This window comes from Dipodomys merriami, unplaced genomic scaffold, assembly GCF_024711535.1.
Source record: "Dipodomys merriami isolate MVZ:Mamm:240054 unplaced genomic scaffold, mDipMer1.0.p SCAF_49, whole genome shotgun sequence".
NCBI lineage: Eukaryota > Metazoa > Chordata > Mammalia > Rodentia > Heteromyidae > Dipodomys > Dipodomys merriami.
The window spans coordinates 10,724,932-10,752,037 of NW_027206057.1; the positions used below are offsets into that span (position 1 = coordinate 10,724,932).

General features: G+C 41.3%; 1 protein-coding gene across 1 annotated transcript in view; it reads left to right on the forward strand.

Annotated features, from left to right (window-relative positions):
• Cdk15 (cyclin dependent kinase 15) overlaps positions 1-27,106 on the forward strand; it is an 87,572-nt gene that overhangs the window by 56,993 nt on the left and 3,473 nt on the right. The window contains exons 11-13 of the mRNA XM_069995854.1: positions 8,609-8,657; positions 13,284-13,423; positions 25,435-25,577. Of these exons, the coding sequence (XP_069851955.1) occupies positions 8,609-8,657; positions 13,284-13,423; positions 25,435-25,544 (299 nt within the window). The 3' untranslated portion in view covers positions 25,545-25,577. The remainder of the gene's footprint in view (positions 1-8,608; positions 8,658-13,283; positions 13,424-25,434; positions 25,578-27,106) is intronic.

The window sequence follows — 27,106 nt, forward strand, 5'->3', positions numbered from 1 at the left end:
GCCTATAGCAGTTTACTTGAAGTCACATCTATCTTATGATAGATACAATATGAATATCTACTCTTCACTCAGGAGAGTTGAAACTAAGTTTGAGACATCTAGCTCTGCCTCTAGAAATATCTATAGAGAAAAAGATATATACATACACACATATGTGCAGGTGTGTGTGTGTGTGTGTGTGTGTGTGTGTGTGTGTTCTCGAGTCACCCAGCCAGTAAGGGAGTGACTCAGACTATCTATACCTGTTGGGCTTCAAAGTAGTGCTCATAGCAAAATTCCACATCACCGCTGGGCGCTGGTGGCTCACGCCTGTAATCCTAGCTACTCAGGAGGCTGAGATCTGAGGATCGCGGTTCAAAGCCAGCCCGGGCAGGAAAGACCATGAGACTCCTATCTCCAATAAACCACCAGAAAACTGGAAGTGGCGCTGTAGCTCAAGTGGTAGAGCGCTCGCCTTGAGCTGTAAGAGCTGAGGGACAGCGCCCAGGCCCAGAGTTCAAGCCCCACGGCCGAAAAAAAATAAATAAATAAAATAAAATTCCACGTCACCTTAACTAATCAAGCAGCAAATACAGTGATTTGGTCATTTAACCAATGCCATACATTGGAGACAAGAGAATGATATTTTTCCAAGTCCAATTCCAAATTACTTTGTCTTTTCACAGACTTTATTTTCCAGTCTGTGCACTTGGAAATGTGTTTGTGGATTGTGACATCAGCGCTGCCCTGGGACCCCAGCATTCCTCCCTTGCTACAGCTAATGAAGCCACCAGCAATCACAGAATGTATAAACTGCGACGGGGCTCATTACTGTGTCATTGGACAGCACTGCCGCAAGCTCCTGGGGAGGTCCTATTAACATCTTTATTAACCCATCCCCTGCATCAGTCAGTGAAATTAATTTAGATACACAGCCCACTTTGATCTTCATTAATAGTTTCTTCTAGTTTCCATATTTATTTTTAGTTTGCTCATCTTTAATTTATTTGGTGGCAATTATTAGTTTTTATAGAGGGGGAGTAGATGATCTTAAAGTAATTAAGATGAGGAAAAAGTGTGAGGGAAGTAGCTAAAATCTTGCTTTCTAATAGGAAACTCTGCCTATTTGTCAATTAAAATTAAATAAATGCTCTTTAAGTGTTTAAAAAAATTAAAAACAAAGGAAAATCCTTCAATGGACTTTCCCAGTTCCCAGAGGTAGCACATGCCAGGGAACGGCTCAAAGCAGAGGCAGGGCTGTGTTCCACTGTCAGGACCAGTGTCTTATGCCAGCTCTGTAAAAGAGATGGACGGACACAAGTGGGATCTCTTGAGTTACCTAACATTTTAAGAGTAAGGTGTATGTAGTAAATTTGTGTTATTTTTATTTTTTATTCAAACATCAACTTTTCTCACTCATTCAACAAACATTCATTAAATGTTAAGTTCTAGAACTAGAGAATTAAAAGAGAAATCTAGCATGGATTCCTGCTCTCAACCAATATAGTCTAGATGGAAAAATAATTCAGTCACACAGTCTGAAAAATATATTATAACAGCATCCCAGAAGACCTTTAGGGACCTTGGTGGAAGTTGCCCTTGACTTTGGGAACTTGGGGATGGTTTTGAGAGAACAAGACATAAACGGAATCTCCACAATGACTCAGAGAAAGATTAACTGGAGGAAGATGGCTTTCTCCAGGTGAGCAAGAGGAAAAGGATGTCCCAAATAAAGGAATTACATGCAGAAGAGTAGAAAAACTAAGTATCTGCTAATCAATCAATCACATTGATTGTACAGGGCATTTAGAATATTGACTTGACGGAGAGCCATCTCTGGAGAAAATGCTGGAATTGTGAACAAGGACCACATTGACAAGTGCCAGGTCATCCTCCTAAGGGTTTGGAAATTGTCCTACTAGCCAAGAGAAGACATCAGATGGTTTTTAAATAGGGAAATGAGGGCTGGGAAGGTGGCTCAGTGTTAGAGCACTTGCCTTGCATGCATGAGGCCCTGGGTTCGATTCCTCAGCACCACATAAGCAAAAAAGAAAAAAGCTAAAAGTTGTGCTGTGACTCAAGTGATAAGGGCTCTAGCCTTGAGCTGAAGAGCTGAGGGACAGCGCCCAGGCCCAGAGTTCAGGCCCCACGACTGGACCCCCCAAAAAATAAATAAATAAATAAGGAAATGATTTAACTTTTAGAAAAAATTGTCTAGAAGACTATATGCAGAATTGAATTGGTGGTAGAGACTGGAAGCAATGTGGCAACACTTTATATTGGAGACAACCTAATTAGGATGTCTCCACTAGAGCAGTAATAATGAGGAAGGAGAGGAGAAGGTAAATCTAAAGCATCTACAAGGAAAAGTCCATGAGAAGTTATAACTGATTAGATTTTCCTGGGTAAGGTAGCACCATTTACTTCAATAAATAAAAAAGGAAAGGAATCAATTTATGGGGAAGGTAATAGTATAGTCATTACTATAAGGTCTTTCATTTGGAGTCAGATGGAAATATAAGAAAAGCAATTTTGAAGTACAGCTTGTGATTATAAGGTTCTAATCTAGAAATACAGAATTGGGAGTAATTTGTTTAAAGTTAGCACCAAAGCCCCAGCTATGAATTTAATCCCCCAAGGAAGGGTATAGAGAAAGAAGAAAAGACAGTACTGAATCCTGCAGGATCAGTATTAACACCCGTCCCCTCCCTCCACTCCAAAAAAATAATCATCCTCCCAAATGAATCTTCAGACGCTAAGAAGGAACAGCCAGATAGACTGCAGAAAAACAAACAATCATAACAACAATATCACAGAATACTATTTTGTGCCAGTTGTGTGTATTCTTAGTGTTATTCTTAAGGGCCCACCTGCGGTGGCCCTAGAATACTTACAGAGCCTACAAGAAAGTGACAAATGTTAAATGATGTATCATTAAATATGATTAACACTAAAAAGCCTGACTAAAGTCAGACACCCTTTGGTAGACAGACATTAACCATGGTGCTCCCTATAAGAGGCTATGTCCTCTCTCTTCACTCTCCATTCTCCAGGAGTGATGTCTAGTCTCTCCTTCCTCTTCTGAGCCTGAGAAACAGGTTTCTAAGGATAATGTCTCAGAACAACAGAAAGTTTTGGGTGATGCAGGGTTACAAAAGTGACAGGCCACAAATCTGAGTTGGAAGGCCAGCTTCAAATGCCAAGGAGCCTGGTCCCTGAGAACACTACGTTCCAAAGTGCTAATGATGCGCACCGAGAAACATAAAGTCTTGTCAAGACCCTTGGAGCCAAAGTCTAAAGAAGCTTCTGATCAGCAGTTTGGAGACATAGGGGGCTAGCATTTGGGTTGGGTGAGGCACAGGAAGGAGAAAAGAAACTACAAATGTGTGTGGTACACTTTTAAAGTTACTGCTTGAGATAGTGAAACAAGGCTAACAACATTATCAACTATATAAATATATGGTATCTCAAGAATGTATTGTATTCAGGAAATTCCAGAGGTATAGTTCAGTAGACCACACTATAAGATAACCCTAGGGCAGCTGTGGCAAGACTATAGTAACTGGAAAATGTTTTACCCTGAGCTGAGACTCAGAATGCCCCAGTGATGTTTAATCAACCAGCCAACAATTCTCTGTTGACTAAGATTCTTAAACTGGAGTGAATTGTGAAATGAGTTCTATTAAACATGTATGAAAAAATGGATTATCATTTGCTATAGCAACGCAGTTCTCATTTTAACTTTACTCCATTTACTTTAGAAATTTAAATATGCTGCTTTTATTAGTTTCTTTTGCAAGTTTCCTTTGCTTTTCCTTTCCCAAATCCCAATTGAACTTAAATGAGACATCTTCTAAAGAGAACTGTAGAGGGAAGAGATAGAGGAAAAATGATTTACTACTGTCTTTGGAAAGAGCAGGAAAACAAGCTACCTCAAGGCCTATTATTTTTAGAGGCTATTGAAGCCAGAGAAACAGTCTCCTCTTGAAAGGGTGTTGTGTGAAATGCCTATCTGCTTGTGGATTATTCTCACATTGATTGCCTGCATCTTAACTACTGGGAAAAATCGATGGGAGAGATACAAGGTCATTCAGCAATTGGTTATCTGCCTGAATTTGAGGGCAGACCACAGATCAGTTTTGGCTGAGCTCCCTAGCATCTCCCTAACTGACCTGGGCCACATCAGTTGCTCTATCTCGGCTAATACAGCTACAAAACAGATGTGGGGTGAATCTTACTATCCATCTACACAGGACATGGACCTCAAGTTCAAAATGTTGTTACTCCTGGGATCCTAGAACAAGTCTTACAGGTCATCCTTTTGTTTTGTTTTATTTGGTAGCATTTATGAGAGCTGATTTCTCCCTTGTCACATTTCCTCTTTCATATCCTGGAACAACATATCAAGTATGCGTCAGATACTAGGTTCAGCAATGCCATTTTTGTATATGTTGATTAATGGAATTCTCTCAGCAGCCTCACTTGAATGATTGCAAATGAGGAACTGAAGTTCAGGGGAGCATGTCGAGTTGCTGGTGAGTGCCTTCTTGGCAAGACCAGCAATCCTCCGTCTCAGCCTCACCAGAGACATCTGGAGACCATTAAAGACATAATAACAGCACAACAACTAACCAATGCCTGGACCCTACCAGACTAGTTAAATCAGACTCTCTGGGGGGTGGAGCCAGGGCTGCTTGCTTTTAAAAGCTCTGCAGGTGAAGCTAATAACCAGCTCTCCTCCAGAGCCTCCTATTTAGACCTTGCTACCTCTGCAGAAACAGGGAGGAAGGACAATAGGACGCAAAGGAATGGGACTAATATTTTTGAGCCAAATGCTTAATTATATGTTCTCTTTCCCACAACTGGAAAATGGCTCCCATTTCCCAGATTTGGAAACAGCTTAGGTTGAGGAAACAGAGGGTCACCAAGGCTATAGAGTTATCTTGCTTCAGTCAGTACTCAAATGAATCTAACTTCCAATATGAATAACACTAAAGCTGGAAATCGTAGACCAATGTTAAAGGCCCCCCAAAAACAGTTCAGAACTCTTAAAAAGGGAAGATGAAAAATGGGAGATTGAAATGGATTTCATTACCTAGATTAGTGTTTGGGATGTAAGCCGAGTGAAGAAATGTTAATTTCTTTGCCCAGGGAAGAACTGGAAATAGGCAGCAGAAAGTAGTTTGAAAATAAACATACTTTAAAAAAAAAAAAAAGCCAGATACTCTAATCTACTGCTTCCTTTTGTATCCACCTGGAACTGGAAATCACCAGCCTTGTGGTCATATTTGATTGTACCTGGAATTTCAGCTTTTAGGCTCTTTTGATATCACATTTCTCTATCCACAACTCTAGCACTAGAAATCCAACATACATTTAAGTATTTGTTTATCTATTTATTTGTTTTGTACTGGTACTGAGGCTTGAACTCAGGGTTTGGGTGTTGTCCCTGAGCTTTGTTTGCTCAAGGCTGGCACTTTATCACTTGAGCTGAAGCTCTACTGCTTCAGCCTTTCTGTGGTTAATTGGAGATAAGAATCTCACAGACTTTCCTGCCTGTGTTAGCTCTGAACCACAATGCTCAGGTCTCAGCCCTTTGAGTGGCTTGGATTACAGGCATGAGCCACTGATGCCTGTCTGAACTTCAATTTTTAATTAAACTTAATTAAAAAATATTCCGGTGTAGCTGGGCGCTGGTGGCTCACGCCTGTAATCCTAGCTACTTAGGAGGCTGAGATCTGAGGATCAAGGTTCAAAGCCAGCCCGGGCAGGAGAGACCGTGAGACTCCTATCTCCAATAAACCATCAGAAAACCGGAAGTGGCGCTGTAGCTCAAGTGGTAGAGCGCTTGCCTTGAGCTGAAGAGCTGAGGGACAGTGCCCACGCCCAGAGTTCACGCCCCACGACCGACCAAAAAAAAAAAAAAAATTCCGGTGTATTAAATAAAACATAGTAGATTTTTCACCATGCTATTTCCATATGTTCATATAATGTACTTTGATCATATTGACCCTGTCTGGAGTTATTTTTGAAATTGGAAAATATTAATGGCATCTCTCAGCACCACAGAGATTTGTTCTAGTACACCTCAAATACCAAAACTTGCAGGTAGTCAAAGCCTTTATATAAAATGATGTAATATTTGTGTATAACCAACAACACACTCTCCCATGTACTTTAAGTCATCTCTACATTACTTATTATGACTAATTCATGTGCATAGATGTTATAATATGTTGTTTAGGCAATAGTGAGAGAAAAAATCTGTGCAGGTTCATTATGATTATTTAAAAACAATGCTTGGTTGAGTTTTTGGATAGGAAACTTTGGATAGGAATCCATGAATACAGAACTTGTAGAAACAGAGGGCCAGCTGCATATGCAATTTCTGAAAAGTTGTGTTTGGGGCTACAGGCATGGCTTAAGTGTAACTAGCAAGTGTGAGGCTCTGAGTTCAAACCTCAGTACTGAAAACGAAAATTCATTTTAGGAAAATAAACATACAAGTATAAAAGGTAAGCCCCTTTAACCACAATCATTATCTAGTCAATAGTCTAGTTTTTTCTATACACATACCAATATAAATATGTCAGTGTTCTTAAAATGATTTTGTGACTCTATGATTAAATTCTTAGTTGTGATAAACAGTCTTACTTCATTCCTTTCATATAGAAATAGGAAGATTTTCAGAACCAGAACAATTATATTTCAAGCCTAAGAAAAACAAAAAGCGGAAACACTTTAAACAAGCATCAATATATACTTTGGTCAATTTGGATAATTAAAGCAGGAAATTTAAGCCAGGAGGAAGCTGAGGCAAAAGGCGAGTTGGAGGCCAGCCTGGGTGAAGTAGCAAGACCCTATCTCAAAAGAAAAAGGAGGGGATTTTTTTTGTTGGTGTTGATCATAGGGCTTGAACTCGGGGTCTAGGTGCTGTCCCAGAGCTCTTTTGCTCAAGGCTAGCACACTACCATATTGAACTACAGCTCCATTCTGATTTTCTGGTGGTTAATTGGAGATAAGAGTCTCACAGATTTTCTTGCCTGGGCTGGCAATTTATCGTGATCCTCAGATCTCAGCCTCCCGAAGAGCTAGGATTACAGGCATGAGCCACCAGCGCCCAGCAGAAGATATTTATAAGCTGCATCAGCTAATGTCTGCTACAGCTTCTCTTATGGTCTTCACATACAGTAGACACTTAGTTACTCTTGTTTCTTGGGCAGGGAAACATGATTGGTTGGTTTCTTTTTGAGAAAGGGCCTTGCTATATTGGCCAGATTAGCCTAGAACTGAAGATCCTCTTCTGCTGAGATTACAGGCATATACAGCTATACCTGACAGTCACTGAAATTTTGTTGAATGAAAAATTACCCTTTTCATCATTTTAGTTTGGGTTGATACTAATATCAGAAGTAATAGAAACACATATGTGTGAATAAACATTATTGAAGGCTCTAAATAAAATTACAATTTGTATGGTCATCTATTTTGGATTATTCAAGCCAGGTTTCACTTCTATTTTACCATAGTGGCATATAAAATTAGCTTTCCTTGTTTCTATCACTACTGAGTCCTTGGGACTCTGTACTATCAGTCATCTCATGACTTTTCATGTGATGAATATTGAAAGCCCTGCAAGGGTGAAGTTTTCTTTTGATTTCTCTGCATCCCCCTAGCACTTGACACAACTCTATGCACACAGTATATGTTAAATATACTGGGTATTTTGACTGTGTTAATTTGCTATGACTACCAGAGCAAAGGACTATAAACAGAGTGGCTCAAGAAGCAGAAATTTACAGTCTCACAGTTCTAGAGGGTCTGCAAATGAAGTTGGTCCTAAGGGCTGTGAGGGAGAATTTGTTTCAGGCCTTTCTCTTTGACTTATAGATGGTTCTTTTCTCCTTGTTTGTCTTCACATCATCTTCTCTGATAGAAGTCTGTCTTCAAGTTTTCCCTTTTTATGAGGATGCCAGTTGGGTTTTATCAGGGCCCACCCTTCTGACTTGATCTTAATTAACTATATCTGCCTTGACCCTATTTCTACATAAGGTCATATTCTTAGGTACTAACAGTTCGAACTTTAACATATGGATTTGGGGGGGGGGGGGGCGCACAATGCAACCTATAATAGTGACCTTTCACTGAATCACAAAAGTTCAGCGTGAGAGTCTACCTTAAAAATCACAAGTTAATATTGCCATTAAAAAAAAATCACTAGGCACCAGTGACTCACACCTGTAATCCTAGCTACCCAGGAGGCTGAGATTTGAAGATCATAGCTCAAAGCCAGCCTGAGCAGAAAAATCCCTGTGAAACTCCAGTTAACCTCTCAAAAACCAGAAGTGGAGCTGTGGCTCAAGTGGTAGCATGCTAGCCTTGAGTACAAAGGTTCAAGGACAGTGCCCAGGCCCTAAACTCAAGCCCCACAATGGGAAAGAAAAAAAATCATTAGTTAGCTTAAAATTGGAATCCTCATTTATCCTGGCCAAGAAGAGCATTTAGAATTTTAATAGTATTTTTTTTAGCAACCGATTGGAGGGCTGTGTTTTGGGGGTTTTTGGTTTGTTTGAGGTGTGTGTGTGTGTGTGTGTGTGTGTGTTTAAATGTTTCTCTATGTGCTTTCCAGAATGGTTCCTGCTGCCTAAGCCTCAAAGCCTTCAGATTGTCTGGAACAGGTGAGTGTCACATCAAGAAGCTCTCTTTAGGCAAAGAGAAATTCCCCCAGACCTCAATCCACTGAGCAACAACCCCCAGCGCCTCCATCTGGGGGCCCTGAACCCCACTCTGGGAGAGAGCCAACCCGCCAGCCCCCTGGGAGTGTGTTAGTTTTTCTCTATGAACCATTTTACTTTCAGTGAGTTTGGTCATTAAAGTTGTTTTGTGCCCCTCAACCATGCCCCAGGCCCTGAGAACTGTGGGAGTGTTGGCCTGCAAGAAAACCTAGTGGGTTTATTATTCTCTGACACAGAGAAACCAAATAACATCATTGAGTGGCCATTGGAGGGGGAACTTGATTCATGGAGGTCATGCTTTCCCAGGCCCTCTCAACTCAGTCTCGGCTCAGACCAGGGCAGACTTTTATTACCAGCTTTCAACAAATCCCTAGTTTCTTTTGCAAAGTAAAACAGATAATAGAGACATTCCGGGAATAGTTAGCTAACTAAGCTGTGCCAGGCAACCTCAGGGCTAAGAAGAACTTCAGTGTTTTCGGACAATGACCAATTACAATAACCAGCATTATTTGATCTGAGAGTAATTAGCCGAGGCTCTGTTCTTTTTGCTTCAGTGAGGAGGCAAAAAGGGCAGCGAGGAAAACATCAGAGACAGAGGAAGGGAGCTCAAATGTCAAAGAAAAACACAGTCTCGCAGGTGGGGAAACGTGGAAGAGTTTCACCCACCAAGATCCTAAGTGAACGTTTCAATGTTGCTCTCTGAAAATGTGGAATTGTTTAATCTAACCAAATGTTGTGTGATTGCTTCGTACATACTGTTCACATGCTTTAAAGTCACAGAATGAATAGCATGGTAGAAAGAATGAAACAAGTTAGGAATGTAGAATTGATACTACTAAAGCTTCTTTTATTTAGAGGAAAAGCATTCCCTAGACTGCCCTATAGAACCCAAATGCTTATTTTCAAAAGCACCGTAGAACCTGATATTCCCCATTGTCTTGGAGACATGTTCCAGGAAACTGTTGTCTGTCATTTATTTTATTGGAGATGTACAATCGCTCCCTAACCCATAGCTAGAGAAATTTTACTTTATTTTATTTTATTTTTTGGTGCCACGACTGGGGCTTAAACTCAGGGCCTAAGTACTATCCTTCAGCTTTTTTGCTCAATTTGCATATTACTAGTTAAATCACAGCTCCACTTCTGGCTGTTTGCTAGTTAATTAGAGATAAGAGTCTCACAGTCTTTCCTGCCAAGGCTGGCTTTAAACTCTGATCCTCAGATCTCATTCTCCTGAGTAGCTAGGATTATAGGGTGTTAGCCACTGGTACCTGGCTTGAGACATTAGAATTCTTGTGCTACCTGCTAAGTGTTTGCTTTATTTCACTGCTGACTTCCAAAGTAAATCTAACTTCAAACCTGCAAAGCACCTTAATACTCATGCTGCTGCTGCTGTGCACAATGCTACTAGCTTCTGGCTGTCTCTCCCTGTCCCCCCTCAGCCTTTCCTTCTAGTGCTGAGCTTTTCTGACCATATAGCACCTACCACTTCTGCCTCTTCTCCTGCTCCTGGTAATATCTGACCTTCACTCAATCTTCTACCTTCTCTCTGCTCAAATCTTCAAGCAAGAAGCAATGTCTGGAGCTGTCCTAAAACAGTAGCCATGTGTAAGACAGGTGTTCAATCACACTAGCCACATTCCTCGGGAGACATAGCCACATAGGGGAAGTGGCTGTCATATTGGGCAGAGCAGAAATACAGCATTTCCTTCAGCATGGGACATTCTATTGGACAGGTTAGATTACCTGCCCAACAGATTATCACATGAGAAAATTCTTGGTTCTGTGAAGGGCTCTGCTAAGAGGTCTAACTTTACTCACTTTGTTCATTAGTTGCTCAGCGGGATACTGCATATATTAGTATATTCAGTCCTTATATAATGTGTTCCCAGGTTAAAGAGGAGGGAAGTGAGGCTCAAAGAAACTGACCAAGTAATTGCTGCTAAGTAAGTGGAGTAAACAAGTTATATCTGGTACACAGGTCTATACACATTGTCAGTGGAATCAGGTTGTCAATGTAGTGGCCTTTCTCCATGATTCTTACAGAGGTGCAGTGGAACTGTGCAAGGCCTATTAATGGACACAGCACTTTCATTAGGGTTTGATGGAAAACCTCTTTAACATGAGCCTACTAAGTACACACTCATTTTGCTGGATTGGCAAATACTGTGTTATGTTATTACAGAGCCTGGAAAAGGCACTCTGGATGGAGGTTCCCTGCCAGCCTCCATTAGGTCATGGCTCATATATAGCTCTTCACCATTAGGTTCCTTTCTGTGCTAACTGGCCTGGAGATTTGCAAGGACTAGGAATTTCTAAACATTTTTTTTTTTGGGGGGGGGTCCGGTCGTGGGCCTGAACTCTGGGCCTGGGTGCTGTCCTTCAGCTCTTCAGCTCAAGGCTAGTGCTCTACCACTTGAGCCACAGCGCCACTTCTGGCTTTTTTTTTCCTGCTTATGTAGTGCTGAAGAATGGAACCCAGGGAGGGCCTCATGCATGCAAGGCGCGCGCTCTACCACTGAGCCACCTTCTCAGCCCCCTAAACTTTTTTATTTTGTTTATGAATCAGTTATTCTGGAATTGGAGAGTAGTAACCAATTTGCAGAAATAGTTTTACCTCATGGCAATCAGATATTTGAAAGTTTCTTACACAAATATTATTCAAAAATTAGTCCAATTACAACCTGGGGTCAGGACCTCTGCATCCTGCACCTAGGAAGGTGCTTTAAGTTGGTATGCAGATTTGACATTCAGCAAGCACTTCTGTTTTTTTGCTTTATTAGTTTAGAGCCATGAAACTTAACTAAATGTTAGCTATCAGTCCTATGACTTTTCAGATCTTCAGGAATCTGCAGTTTTCCCTCTTATGGCTTTCTGTTTGTAAACTTATTTGTAGGTTGTAGGGATGGTTGCACCGAAATGATTGGCATTAAATTGTGGAAGACCTTTTAGTATTGTAAGTAAATAGGCACTATAAACATGCAAGGCTTGCAGGGTTGGCCCCTACCACCTTCTTCACCTTTCTATCAGGGCTCTCTTCCTGTCTTTGTCCCAAACCAGCCAATAAGCCTTGATTCTACCCAACTTTTATGCATGGCCTCATGCATGCTAAGCACACATTCTTCCTCTTGGCTAGAACCCCAGCTCAGTGATCCATTTCCTTAAGCTACCCCAGACTGCACAAGGACCTTAGAAACATACCAGCAGTGGCTATTCCTTGCCTGTCCCCAGTTCTCCAGATCTTAGCTCAAACATCAATCCTCAAGAAAGCCTGCTCTGACCATCTCCTCCTACTCTAAGTCCAGGATGACGAGGTTCAGGCTGCTATAACAAAATAGATAGTTTCTAATCAATGTAAGTTTATTGCTCATAGTTCTGCAGACTAGAAAGTCTAAGATCAAAGGTATCAGCAGATTCGGTGTTTAGTAAGGTCTCTGTGCTTCCTAAATGATGCCTGAAATTCAGGGCTTCCTCTATCCCATAATAACTCCTCTCTCATAACCTAGTAACCTCCCAAAGGCCTCACCTGCTGTATATGTGTGTGTATATATGTATATATGTATGTATATATACACATATACATATACATGTGTGCATATGTGTGTACATATACATGTACACACATATGACATATGTGTATATATACACAAATTATATGTAGTGTTAGGGATCAAACTCAGAGCCTTGAACATTCTAACATTACATTCTCAGCTTTGGCCCTTCCTTTTAATAGCACAACCTTGGTCATCAGGTTTCAGGATGTGAATTTTAGAAGGATACAAACATTCAGACCAGAGCAAAGCCTTTTCCTCACAGTCCCATTTAAGTATTTATATGATAATTTGGTGAGTATCTGACTTCTCTATTAGACTGAGATGCCAAAAATTTTTTCCTGTACCTCCCAAACCTAACCACCTACTAGCATACAATTGTTGCTCAATAGATGTGTTTGCTCATCTCCAAATATCAAATTCAACACGAGGACTAGTCCTTACTGTGATTTGACTGCTTAAGGATCTCTCTTACTCTGCACCTTATCAGACTAACCAAGCTCCATCCTGGGGATGGAATAAGCTCTAAGGTTTATTGGGGCCATTTTTTCCAACCAAACTACACCTTCCAGAATTGTCCTTTGACCTCTTTAGGATTCAATACCTGGTGTCTTTGGAGACCAGAGCCTGGAAGATATTTTCAGCCAGGCTTTTTTGCTTGGCTGGGACTACTGTAGCCCTCCAAGAAGAATCTTAATTACATATTTCTGCTTCTATAATTACAAGTTCTCTGTCTTTTGTGTGCACATGGTACCCAGAGACACGGCAGAGGGTGGGGAACTAAAGGAGAGAATGTTGAGGTTTTCTCCCTTCATCTTAGTAATGGGCTAGTTAAGAGCTTTAGCATGGGAGTTATTTTTCCAGTTGCCACCAACGTTAGTAATCTCGGGAAGGTTCTATTGCAGAGACCATTCTAAATTCCACCAACTCTTTTCTTCAGTTTTTGTTTTCTCCCTTTATGTTTTCAGAATGGAGGCCTCTGGAGAAACTATTTTTCTCTCCCATTTTTTCTTTCTAGGCTGGGTGGAGTTCCTGAAGCTGAAGACCTGGCCTCCCAGATGTTGAAAGGTTTCCCCAGAGACCGAGTGTCTGCCCAGGAAGCACTGGTTCACCATTATTTCAGTGCCCTGCCTTCCCAGCTGTACCACCTTCCTGATGGTGGGTGAGGGAGTGTGTATGTGTGTGCATGTGTATATGTGACCTGACATACATACATGTTCATATGTGCTAAGTCTCAGTGCATGTCTTAAGTGTTCTCTCAACATAGGAGAACCATAGAATTTGTACCCAGCAGGGAAGTCAGAGATTGATTTGCCTGAGAGAAGGAAGATAGGACTCAATCTTGCCTGAGTTTCCAATGAAATTCTCTAAAACTCGAAAGCCCCGGGGAGGAGAGGTGACAAGATCCTCCCTGGGATGATGCAAACATTTCACATATGTACACTTACAGTTAGAAATTGGCTGAGATGAAAGTTGCGTCTGGTTGTTTGCTTTAGCTAGCATCTGCCAGGAGAAGCAAAACCAAAGTTTCTAACAAGCCCCTGCTCCTTTTTCCACCGAGAGTAAGAGAGTAAGATGATAGGTGACATGGATATGTCAAGAGAGGAGAGCCAGGCCTTTCTTGATTGGTAATATGATGCTGCCGAAGGAAGTGCCGAGGTGGGGTGCTGGGGGAGGGGAAGTGTCCTCCCGGGCTGGCCTCCCACTGGAAACCCACGATACCCTGAAATCAGCCTTTGCTGCTCTGCCTGAAGTCATCCTCCAAATCTGAGATCCGCCATGGAGTCATGTGGCTGGAGCTCTCCTCGTGTTTCTCAGAATGTGGCCAGGAAGGGCTGGGTGGAGGATGTGGGCAGTCAAGGGCCCTCTGGAGGAAGAGGGGGAGACTATCCTTAGCTGAGATCTCTTTGAAAATATTCCTCATTCAACAGAAAACAGTTTTTTGAAGTCTTAACCCAGAGAAAGGAAAGTTAAGGAGGAGGGTCGAGGGGCTCAGACTGGGGGAAAGGGTCAGGGATGAGAGTAAGGGGAAAATGGAGCTGGGGTACAGTGGGTAAGGATGGGGTACGAAGGGCGGGGGTACATTGAGGTAAGGAAGGAGTATGATGGGGTGAGGAAATACTGCCCACGAGGCATAGACATATACCCAAGAAGCATACTGGCGCAAGTTGCCAGGGTCTGTGAACACAGTTGCATGTCTAGGACATTGTCCTGCTACAGCCCCAAATTCTTAGTTTGTGACTTCAATTTTTATTAGTAAAGTGAGTTGTTTAAGACCTCCCAAAATCACCCTTATGATACAACGGAGGTTAATGTCTTACTTAAACCTGTAAGAAGGTCAGTCATTGGAATTTCTTTAGTTGCCATGAAGTGTCAAGAACATAGGAAATGCTATAAAAAGTGAAGGAAAACAAGGGACTGGTCTTTGGCCTTAAGGATCTTGTGGAGTGGGAGGAAAAGAGGGTAAAGAAGAGGAAACAGGGCACCCTCGTCTACATATTAGCACAAATCATATTTAAACAGCTAAAATCTGTGTGTAATCAACTGCAGATGTTCAGAGACTGCATGTGTTAAAGGCAATTCTTTGGAGAAATGAGAATAATTCAAGGGAGATGGATTAGGCTGGAGGTGAATCTGAAGAGGAATGTGGAAGGAGGGGAGGGACAGGGTTTGGCATATGGGTGGGATGAAAGACATGGCTACCAACCTGCAATTCTTCCCCATACCTCTGCCCTACTCCAGCAGGACCCCTTCTACTCTCCCATCCCCTTCCCTTCTTCTCAGTCTGAGCCCCTAGATCCTTCCTTCTCAGCTTTCTTCTTTGGGCATTGGGATTTCCAACTCTACCACATTGTACAAGTGTACATGCCTGGATGTATACACACACACACACACACACACACACACACACACACACACACACACACACACACACACACACACTGCTTTCCACTTCTACTTCCCCAGTGGTCCTCCTTCAGTGTCTATTATTGTACAGGAAAACTGCTGCGCTTTTCAAAGTTTTCTGGGTACCAGCTTTTTGCCTGATGAAGGCTAATTAGGATGAAACAATCACTGTCCAAACTGATGTGTTGGTAGGAACTTGGGTTTTGATTCTTCCCGGGCAACCCACAGCAAAGTCACCAACAGAGGGGCTCTAGTGAATGTACATCTAGAGGAGTGTGTGTATGTGTGTGTGTGTGTGTGTGTGTGTGTGTGTGTGTGTGTGTATGCGTTCACATACACACAGATGAGAGAGACAGAACAATCTGTATTCCTCCTCTGTTCACCCCGCCACAGAACCCAAATCTACTTTGACACTTTTAGAAAAATGAAAAGATGGAATCTTGCAGGAGCCTGCCTGTGCTGGGGGTTGGGGGGAGATGAGGAGTGCTCACAGCAGGAGGGAAGTTGACTTTTCTTTATACATATAGGGGTTTTTCCATGCAGAGTTTAAATTATGCCTGATAAAAGGAGTTTCGTGGATGTTTCAGTTCTTTCAAATTCTCCTGGCTTCCTCCCAATTAAATGAGGTTTGTCAAAGCCACGGGGCTCTGCTGCTGCCGCCTCGGCGGACAAGCACTTCCTGCAGCGACATCTCGAATCCCTGAGGGAGAAGATGAAAGAGTCGGTGCCAAGAGACAGGGAAGCAGGGAGGGGGCATTGTGTGTGTATGTGTGTGCACGCATGTGCTTATGCATGTGTGTTTGGGGAAGGGGTAGAAATGCACATAGAGATAGAGTGACATGAGGACCCCCAAAAAGGCCAGCTACCAGGAAAATTGGAAAGGAAAATAGGAGGCCAGGGAAGAAGCTGATGGGACTGGGGTTTACCTCTTTCTAACAGTGGTCCTGGCCAAGGGCACATTATCCAACCACTGAGGGTTGCATTCTCTTGGCCTGGCAGTGCCAGCCTGCTCTTTCATTGCCCCTGGCAAAAAAAAAAAACCCAAAACCAAAACAACAACAAAAAAAAACCTTTTGTTAAGAGCCTTCTTTGCACATGGAGAGGATCCATGAGTATCCAAGATCCCAACCTACGGAGACATATAAAGCCCCCATCCTTGAGGTGGGCTGCCCCAGGCATGAGACTTGTGTAAAAATAAGACTTGCTCTTGGGAGTGATGTGCAAAGAGAATTTCTCTGCCATAATTAGGCAAGAAATGGTTTTCTCTGGGAGCACTTCAGTATAGAATCATTTAGGATGTTTATGTTTATATGTTTATTATTCTAGGGTTTTTTTTTTAAGTCTGGTTGCAAGATAACAGAGTTGTCATTTTAAAATATATTCTGTTTCCCCTTTGATCTGTAAGAAGCCAGCTCTTATTGTCTACCCTCTGAAGAAGACAATTAAAGCATGAAACCTGCAAGTGGGAAATATATGTGTGGAGCGAAGGACAGCTTAAAATCCCAAGGAAAGTGTGCTGTAGAAATTCTTCCACAAAATGAAGGAACGGCCCCTACCCATCTTTGTCGATTTTCATCAAACCAAGTCCTGAATTGTGTTTTCTCTAGGTTGTAGCCGTAAGCTCGGAGCCAGAGGAAATTTATCAGGGGGTTATTTGCCATGAAAAACCAGGAATTCCAGGATTAGTTCCCTTTTGGAGCTCACTCTTAAGTAGAAAAGCGTGAATATGAGAATGGCAGGCATGTGGGACTGTCTGCAAAGCTCTCACATTCTCCCTCCTTGACTCTTGAACACCTGAAGAAACATTTGTTGAAGGAGAAATTATTGGTAGTCCCTCTCAAAACATACCCAACAGCAAGTTAATTGCTTCTGCAGATGGCCAGGGAGCCTGGTCCTCATAGCCAAGCCAACAGTGCAGGATGTCAGCTGGGGCAGTGCGGACCTAAAATTAGGCCCATGGCAACTCTCTAATCTTAGCCACAGGTTCATCCTCTTCACTTAATTCCCTTTGCCCTCACTATGAACTTGGGCTCTGGGAAAGGAACACTTTTTAATGATTTGGGGGTGGGGGAGTAGAAAATCATTAGGCTGCCCCTTCTAGAAACTGGCTCCACTCCGTCCTTACAGGAAACCTTCCAAATCTTGCCCTTGGAAAGTTAAGACTGATCTTGGAACCTAGCCATTTTGAAGCACACACACTGATCCAGAAAAATACTTTTTATCTAGGGCAGTAAATGCCACGTGATTTAAGAGTCTGGTCCTTAAGCCACGGTCCTTGATCGTCAAGACATCAAAGGCTGTCTTTCTCTCCCTGGGTTGGTCCTATTTTCTTTCCAAATCCCAGGCTTGAGTCTCTACTGTTCCTTCCTGAGCTAAATCCCCCATCGCCTTTAAAACAGGTCTTAGCATTTTAGGAAAAAATAAAATCCTAACACTTAAAAGCTGGCAGTTGTTTTACAAGTAATTTTACAAAGGCTGTGTGTCACCTGGTGTATTGTCTATAGATAGGTAGATAGATAGATAGATAGATAGATAGATAGATAGATAGATAGATAGATAGATAGATAGATAGATAGATAGATTCATAGAAACCCTGGCATTCTAATCTATCTTTTCTCATATCACCCTAATATCTCTGCACTGAAAGTCCTCCAGGAGGCCCCATTCTTGGTGTCCTGTTAAAATCTGAGCTATATTTTGTTTCCCTCCATTAAAGGAACTTCAGGCCGGCCACTGGTGAGCCCTGTGTATAATCCTAGCTATTCTGGAGGCTGAGATCTAAGGATCAAGATTCAAAGCTAGCCAGGCAGGAAAGCCCAGGAGACTCTTATCTCCACTTAACCATCAAAAAGCCAGAAATAGACTTGTAACTCAAGTAGTAGAGCACCAACCTTGAGCAAAAAAGCTAAGGGAGTATCATGCCCTGGTCTTGAGTTCTAGCGCACACACACACACACCTCCAAACTTTCTTTTAGATAGTGTAACAATTATATCTTTAAAATTTTTTTAGGGCTGGGAAGTTGGCTCAGTGGTAGAGCGCTTGCCTTGCATGCCTGAGGCCCTGGGTTTGATTCCTCAGCACCACATAAGCAAAAAGAAAAAAGCTGGAAGTGGCACTGTGGCTCAAGTGGGAGAGCGCTAGCCTTGAGCTGAAGAGCTGAGGGACAGCGCTCAGACCCAGAGTTCAGGCCCCATGACCGGACCAAAAAAAAAAATTATTGTTATTATAAAGATGATATACAGAGCAATTATATCTTTAGTACATTTGTAGATCCCTATGACAAAATCACTTCCCAAAGTAAACTTCTCTAGGATGAATTTCCTTAGCTTCTGCCTCTGTTGTTTTCAAATACAGATTCTATATCTCACACTTTTTAAATCATTGTGTTTCATTCATTGTGTCCTATTCTCAGTCTGTTCCAGTTATTTTTCTTATCTCTAAGACTCTGGATCCATCTTAGACTCAGGTTTCTAACATAATGGGAGAGGGAGAATTATATGGCAGTTCATTCATCAAAGACTAATTGAGAGTCTAGTAGGTGTGATGTAGAAGACACAAAAAATGAATTAGTCATGGACTCTGTCCTCAAAAAGCTTACAATCCTTAAGGAAATGAGACAGGTATATGAACAAGTACAGATCAAGTAACAGATGCAAAGTATTCCACATGTCCAGAGAAGGCCAGATTAATGCCTGTAGGGACCCAAGGTGGCTCTGAGTAGGCATTGAAAGATGATGAGTCTAGATGGCTGGGCTGGAAGGGCACTCGGGGAAGGAATACCATATTCCTCTTAATTCTATTGAATATTATTCTAAAGTTGTCTTTTTTTTAATAATAGTGATATATTCCTAACTCATTCCATCACAGTTTTTACTCTCAAGCCTAATGTCTGTTCTTGCAACCATTTAAACATTTTTAAACACATGGGAATGAGGCTTAGTTAACTCTTATAGGATTTTAGACTTCATCTGTTTGGGGTTTTTTTGTTTTTGTTTTTGCTTTTGCTTTTTTGTTGGTCATGAGGCTTGAACTCTGGGCCTGGGCACTGTCCCTGAGCTCTTCATCTCAAGGCTAGCGCTCTACCACTTGAGCCACAGTGCTACTTCTGGTTTTCTGGAGGTTAATTGGAGATAAGAATCTCACAGACTTTCCTGCCAAGGCTGGCTTTCAACCATGATCCTTAGATCTCAGCCTCCTGTGTAGCTAGGATTACAGGCCTGAGCCACAGGTGCCCGGCTATTTGTTGTTTTTGTTGTCTGGTTTACTCAAAGTTTAATCAGAATATTTTTGAAGATTCAGAAGCTGGGGATAGTTATGGAAGAGCGATTCTGAGCCAGGTGTCTTGATTCTATGCTGATTCTAAGACTTCATAATGTAAGTTAGACAATTCTTCCCATCTTTTAAATTGTCCATTAATCAATATTTAAAAAGCGATATATTAAGATACAAATTAGAAAGTATCTACCATTGCATATTTATTCACCTTCTACACTCAAAGTTGTCATTACCCCATTCCTTTACATTAAAGGGATCTGAAATTGCAATATAGTTGCATAGATTTTTGTTATTAGGAGACATCTAGGTAAACCAAATCCCTCAACTCTGCCAATCCCTTAAGTTGATTAAATGTGTTAGCCCCATAGGCTGAATCTCCAAGATGAACCATTCAGAAAAGAGTTAAGAGACTCTGAGTTAGAGACGGAGAGTAAGGATCATAGACCCTACCTATCCCAATACCTTCATTATGTAGCAGTGTCACAGAAGAATCATAGTAACTGCCTTTTGTTGGGCATCTGTGCTCTTTACATAATTTCATTCAAACTATATGCTAATTGTGAGGCTGGGATTATTATCATTCATTATGTTATAGATTAGAAAATTGAGGCTGCCCAGGCATAATGGCACATGCCTGTAAATCCAGCACTTAGGAAGGTGAGGCAAGAGGATCATGAGCTTGAGAGCAGTCTTGGCTGCGTGGCTAAACCCTGTCCAGAAGGTCAAAGAAAAGAAAACAGGAAGGAAAAGAGGAGAAAAGGAAGGAAGAAGGGAAGGAGGAGGAAGAAAAGAAGGGAGGGGGGAAGGAGGGAGGGAGGGAGGAAGGGAAGGAAAGGAAGGAAGGAAGGAAGGAAGGAGGGAGGGAGGGAGGGAGGGAGGGAAGGAAGGAGGGAAGAAGGAAGGAGGAAGGAGGGGGAAATGAAATGAGGACTGAAAGAGGTCAGTTGCTTGAAGTCACACAGCTAGTAAGTGGTAGAGCAAAGATTTAACTTCACATGAGACTTCCAAGTCATTTCCTTCCCACTAACTCATTGCTCCTGTGAAGGCTATAGGAACTTCATAGCAAACTCAGAATTACAACCAAGAGTTTGATTCTCAATCTGTGCACTTTCTACTGTTCCATTTATTTTACATCCTTCCAGGGAAAGATTCCACATGTCTTTAAGTAATGTGTTTAATTATCTCACCTTGGAGGGCTCAATTTTACATTTACTAGCGATTCACATCCTTCGTGGATCTTATATTCTGTTCTTTGTGCCACATTTCATCACCCTTGAGTTGTAAGATTCCTTGCTTAATGGTGATTATTGTTTTTGTTTGCTATATTAATCATAGAGTTTTATAAGAAAAGCATTAAGAATCAAGTGGAAAATGGAACAAATACTTGAAGTAGCAGTTTACATAAGAGGCAATAGCATACCAGCACATGGAATAGACAGCTTTGCAAGAGGTTAAACAAATACAAATAACTGTTAAATTGGTTATTTTTTCCTTTGGCCAGATGACTTTCAGTGCTATGAAGGTTGGGGTACAGTGATTCTCCACTGATGGGAGTGTAAATTGGGGTGATCTCTGCAGAGCATGATGACACACGCATCAGGAAACATGCAAATGAAAGCTCACTCCCTTCATCACTGTACTTTGTCTTATTCTCCTGAAAATTATCCAAAGAACAGAAAAAAATAAAACCTAGATTAATGAGAATATTCATTACCATGGTGTCTATTATGCTTTAAAATTATTCAATAAAAATTAAAACAATTTAAATATTAAACTCTAGAGAACTGATTGAACTTATGTTGGCCCACTAGCTGAGCATATAAAACCATTTAAAGTCATCAACAGGAGTGCATGGTATTATGGAAGTGTTTGCTGGGACATTTGCTACAAGAAACTAGAATGCAAAATCGCATGGTGGAATGTACTTGTAAAAACTACACTGCATATGAGCAAAGCTGATAGCATGCAAAAAATGTTCTAGTTAGAGGAATTGTAGATTATTTTTCTCTTCTTCAATGTTTTGTTTAATATTGGTACTATATTATTTTTATTATTTGAAAGAATGAGTTAAAATCAAAAGGTAGCCAGTGGTTCACGCTTGTACTGCTAGCTACTCAAGGAAGCTGAGTTTTGAAGATCAAGGTTCAAAGCCAGCCCAGGCAGGATGTCTATAAGACCCTTACCTCCAATTAACCAGCAGAAAGTGGAGCTCTGGCTCAAGTAATAAAGTACTAGCCTTGAGCAAAAAAGCTCTAGGACAGTATCCAGGCCCTGAGTTCAAGCCCAGGACTGGCGTGCACATGCACACGCCTGTGCACGTGCACACACACACACACTCAAAATGGTGCAGGCAATTTGAGCTCTACACTTAAAATTTTAAAACTGTGTTTTCTTCTTTAGTGTTTATTTTCCCCTCCAAGCTTCAGTTTCTTTATCTACAGAGTGAGCTTAACTAGTATCCCTTACCCCAGAGTGAACAGTATGTTTGTCTTTATAAAGCTTTTAACTCATTGACTACAAGGGTTCATAGAAGTTTGGCCCTGGAGAATGAAAGGCAGGAGGGAGAGGAAAAGATAAATAGGTACTAATTAATTTGAAAGGAAAGTCATCTGCTCTAATGGGAAATTCATATGTTCTGTGCCCCTAGTCAGAGTCGTAAGTGCACTCTGTGTTAGTTAGCAACTTCAATTTAAGGTACTATGTGATCCTTTGGGCTTTGAAGATAGGAGGCTTCCATACATACACATGAGCTAAAATTGCTACCTCAGCATGAAGACGTGTACACTTTGAATAATTATACATACTCAGTGACTCTAGCTGATGGGTTGATGATGTGGAAGAATAGTGCAAACACCACCTGACAGGACATTTTGAAAGGACAGTTTGATTTCCAAGCTCTTTGTAAGAATGCTTTCTCTTTTAGCTGTGGCAGACAAGCAAAGGAGATTTGATTATCTTGTTTCCTGTGAAAGGTTATTTAGCCCTTCAATCCCATTAAGTCACTTTCTGCACCCCAGTGCACCAACCTTCCCCAGGTTATCAGCCCAGGAAGAGTAAATGGAGACACCAGGATCAGATTTCTAAAGAGAGGAAAGTTAAAGCAAAGTTTGAAAGGGGTGACAGCCAGCAGCCAGGAACTTAGGGACTCAATTAAACTGAAAGACAACTATCTCATTATCTTGTTCAGAAATGATCTAAATACATAAGAATCTAAAAGTTTTAAATAAATTTGTCCTACTGACTGTCTAGATGACTGAATTTTCCATCTCAAAAAATTTTTAAACACCCACTTTCGTATTTATTTATTCTAAGCGCAAAGCAGCTGTGATAATTATGCTGTCAGATTCAGTAAACTAATGAGGAGTCACCAGAGTGGAAAGGCTTGCATTTGTGAGATTGCTGGAAAGCAGTTCTATAGCTTTTGCCTGCTGCCTGCCTGCCTTCTCTCTCTCCCTCCCTTCTTTTTTCTCTTTCTTTTTTTCTTTCTTTCCTTCTTCCTTCCTTCCTCTTTCTTTCCTTCTTTCCCTTCCTTTTTCCTTCCTTCCTTCCTTCTTTCCTTCTTTCCTTCCTTCCTCTCTCTCTTTCTCTCTTTTTCTTTCTTTCTCCCCCTCCCTCTTTTTCTTCTTGTTTTTCTGTGAGCTGGGAAAGAGAATTTTACAGTCCACAGCTAAACTTAAATTCTTTTGACTAACTGGCTTTCTCTCTCTCTCTCTCTCTCTCTCTCTCTCTCCCCTCTCTCTCTCTCTCTCTCTCTCTCTCTCTCTCTCTCTCTCTCTCTCTCTCTCTCTCTCTCTCTCTCTCCTCTCTCTCTCTCTCTCTCTCTCTCACACCCTTTCTCTCTCTCTCTCTCCTCCTTTCCTTCTTCCTTCTTTCACCTCCTTTCCCTTCCTTCCTTCCCCTGCTTTTGAGGGGCAAGAAGGCCTGAGGGAAATTCTGGCTTTTCCTGTCACTGTCCCCAGGGTCAGAGGAGGTTTCTCCCTGAGAGGAGCTCCTAAGACAGTTTGGTTTTAGTCATCTGTAAAGTATATACACTGTTTATTTTAACTGTTGAACTGTTTATGCTATGATGTGAGCTAAAAGAAAGTAGAATGCAAAAGTGCATATTATAATGTCCCTGTGAAAATGTCGTATGCATATCAACAAGATTTGAGGTCTCCCCTTTCTAGCTTTTATAATTCCAAGCCAAAGACGTGAAAGCCACAGATTATTTACAGTATCAAAGCAGAGTGCAGTCCACGTGAGGGAGGCCCAGCATTGCAGGTTTATTTCTTTCTTTGGGTGTGAGCAGCTTCCAGCAAACAATAACATTAAGGAGTTTTATGATTTTGGTGTGCTAAACATGGAAATTTCTCTCTGTAAAACAGGGGATATTTTTGAGCAACTCAAATTCATGTGGCCTGTAAATCTTGCAAAAGAAGTGCCCAAGTGAAAAGACATCCTCAGGAAAATGTGTGTGGGGGGGGGGGGGGTGTGGGTATGTGTGTACATGTAAGTGTATGTGTGCATGCGTGCACATGTGTGTACTTTGGTGACCCACATGGTTCCTATCCTTTGCTGGTTTTTTCCAGATGATATCTTATGACAGTGGCTACTCTTTGTTGAAAACATACTGCATTTAAGGAAAATACACATACATTTAGCTCTTTAAACTTACAGCGGTCTGCCAGGAAATTTATCCCTCCACCTCACGTTCTCCCCGCTGCACCATGGAACTCCATTTTAACCTCTAAAGAACCTGACTCATAGCTGTAGCTTAGTGAGCACTTAGAAACAGCAGATCCCTAATGATTCCCCTAGTCATTTATGGAAATGCAAACTGCAGGGGTGCTCAATTAACTAAATACAGACTTCCTGAATTTAAGATTTTTTTCTTTACATTATGAGAGTGAGAAAGCCATATACATTCAACAGAAATCCTATTGTGGACCCTTTATTCCTGAGGGTTCTGTGCCCCTGATTTCTATCAACGTCATATTTACCAACCAGTCAGAAAAAAATTGTATCTGTACTGAACATGAACAGACTTTTATCTCAACAATATTTCTGAAGCAATGCACTGTAACAACTACTTACCTAGCATGTATATTGTGTCAGGTATAATCATCTAGAACTGATTTAAAGTCTAGAGGGGGATATGTGTAGGTTAGAGGCAAATACTGTGCCATTTTAAATGAGGGACAAGAGCATCCTTAGGTGTGAGTATCTGCAGTGTCCTGGAAGCAGGGATCAGAGGACAACTGGACTTCAAATTTTGAAATTTTATCTTTTTAGGGGATGGTGGCATTCTTACTCCATTCTGGGCAAGGCAGAGAGCCACACCTCCCAATTACTCAATCACTAGGAAACATCCAACACTCTACCATGTACTATGTTGCCAAGTTATTATGTTCAATAAGTTAGGTTAAGTGTGTTAAGTGCATTTTTTAATGCTGAAATTGAATTCAGGGATTTGCTATAATAGATATATCAGTAAGTTGAGGACTATCTGTACATGTGTAAGGGTGAAAGTTGTGTGTGTGTGTGCACAGAAGTGTATGTTCTAAATAATTTAATTTAATTTATAATTTAATTTATAAAATTCACCTACAGTGTGTATTTCTTAATTTATAAAATTTACCTAGAGTGTATGTAGTTAAATAGATTGCCTAATACATGAAACAGAACTTAAAACTTTCTAAAATACATAGCCAGCCTGATGCTTGATGTGTCTCCTTGTTGGGACTAGAGTCCAGTCTCGTTGGTATGATATTCACTTCCTTCAATGTGCCTCCCAAACCTTTCCAACATTAGCCTCCAGTCTCCACTTGGTAAATATGGATTGAACTGAATTAAATAGGAAACACTTGACAACTATTAGCAGAGTCAGCAAGATGAGTCAGTATAAACAGTAAATAAGTCTGCCCTGTTGATGTCTCTTCGGGTAACATTTGTTGGGAAAGAACCCAGGGAATAATATGTTGGTGCTTTTCTCTTTCCCTTCCTACAGAAGAGTCTTTGTTCACAGTTTCAGGAGTGAGGCTAAAGCCAGAAATGTGTGACCTTTTGGCCTCCTACCGGAAGGGTCACCTCCCAACCCGACTTAGCAAATGCTGGTAAGAAGAAAGCGTGAGGCCACCAAGGTCTTTCCAGGTAAGCGATCCCACCAGTCCAGCTCTTGATGGACAGAACTGAAAGTCTATCACTACCAGGTGGACAGGTCATTGTTTACCAATTCAGAGCACCTCTGCTCTGAATCTAGCTCTTTATCCCCAACTGTAGGAAGCCTAGCCTGACTACTTAGACCTTCATTCCTAAGCTGTGTATTGCTATTTACCCCTCTACACGATGAGACCTTCCATTGATGAATGGATGCTGCTTTCTCTTAGCCAGATAGATCTCTGTGTCAGCTGACAAGAGTAAATCAGAGGTGACCCACATCCCAGTTGCCTAAGACTGATGTCAGTCCTTCCATTCAAAAATTGCCACAGTCCCCAGTAAACTGAGATATTTAGTCACCTTAGTGGTATAAATTATCCTCTAAGGTAATCTTGAGAGGAAGGGGTGCTGTGGAGGGTCTCCCCAAAGCTACCACACACTAAAAGAAGTTTTGCTAACAGGCACAGAAAGCCAGGTAGGACAATGCCAAAAAACACCACAGTACAGAAGCCTCTAGAAGAATAGGAAGGACAATACTCTGTATAGAGGAATCACAGTGGTGCTCCTGTTCAGGGTCAACCAGCTTTTCTGGTGACACTTGCCATATCTCAAACCACAAGCATGATATTTACTACGGTTTTAACAAACACACATTGTCCATGCTCCCTAACAGAATTCTGAGGCCTAAATGGTAACCATTGGCACATGCTATGTGTGCAGTCCCATGTCACTCACAGGGCAAGACTCAGCTCTTTGCCATTTTCTCTTGGATCTCTGTCACCGTTTAAAAGCAAATACATATCAAGGATGTCTGCCTTCTGGCTCTTCAACAACGATCTTGTCTTCAAAGAACAGGGAAGTTGAGACATCGCTGTTCCCTAGAGCATTTTTATGAAATACATGTTTGTATTTTGACAATAAATAATTGGAATTACTAACTGGCAGTACAATTACATGATAGTCTTCAGGTCAAATATATTCTAGAGTAGTTTTTGCTGTTTCCTTACAGGATGAATTTTACCTGCAGTCTCCAAATGTGAAAGGTTTATCCTTCATAAAATTATCAAAGACACTAATGAAAATGGTCTCGGATATGGGCGCCTTTTAAGCATTATCGTTATTTCTATTGTTGTTATTATGGATTTTGTCCTATATACACAGCCAGAAGGGAGAGAAAGAGATAATGCTACTTTTCTGATGTACATACAGTTTCTTTCACAAAGAACTATTACTTGTAGACATAAATTGGTCACAGTAGAAAATCAATTAAATGCAGCTAGTCAAGCCTGGTGCCTGTGCCAGCAATTGAAGAAGGGAGGAGGCAGATTTAGCCTCTATTGGAGTAATCTTGTGATGTCCCTAAGGCCTCAGAACTAACGTAAGGAGATAAAACCTGTAGGAGATGAACCACAGAGGGAGAAGTTAGAGCAATTAAACTGTTTAATAAATGGCTTAGGATCCACAAACTCTGACAGTGCTGAAGTTGAAGAGACTAAAAGCTGTAATCACATGGACACTGGGGG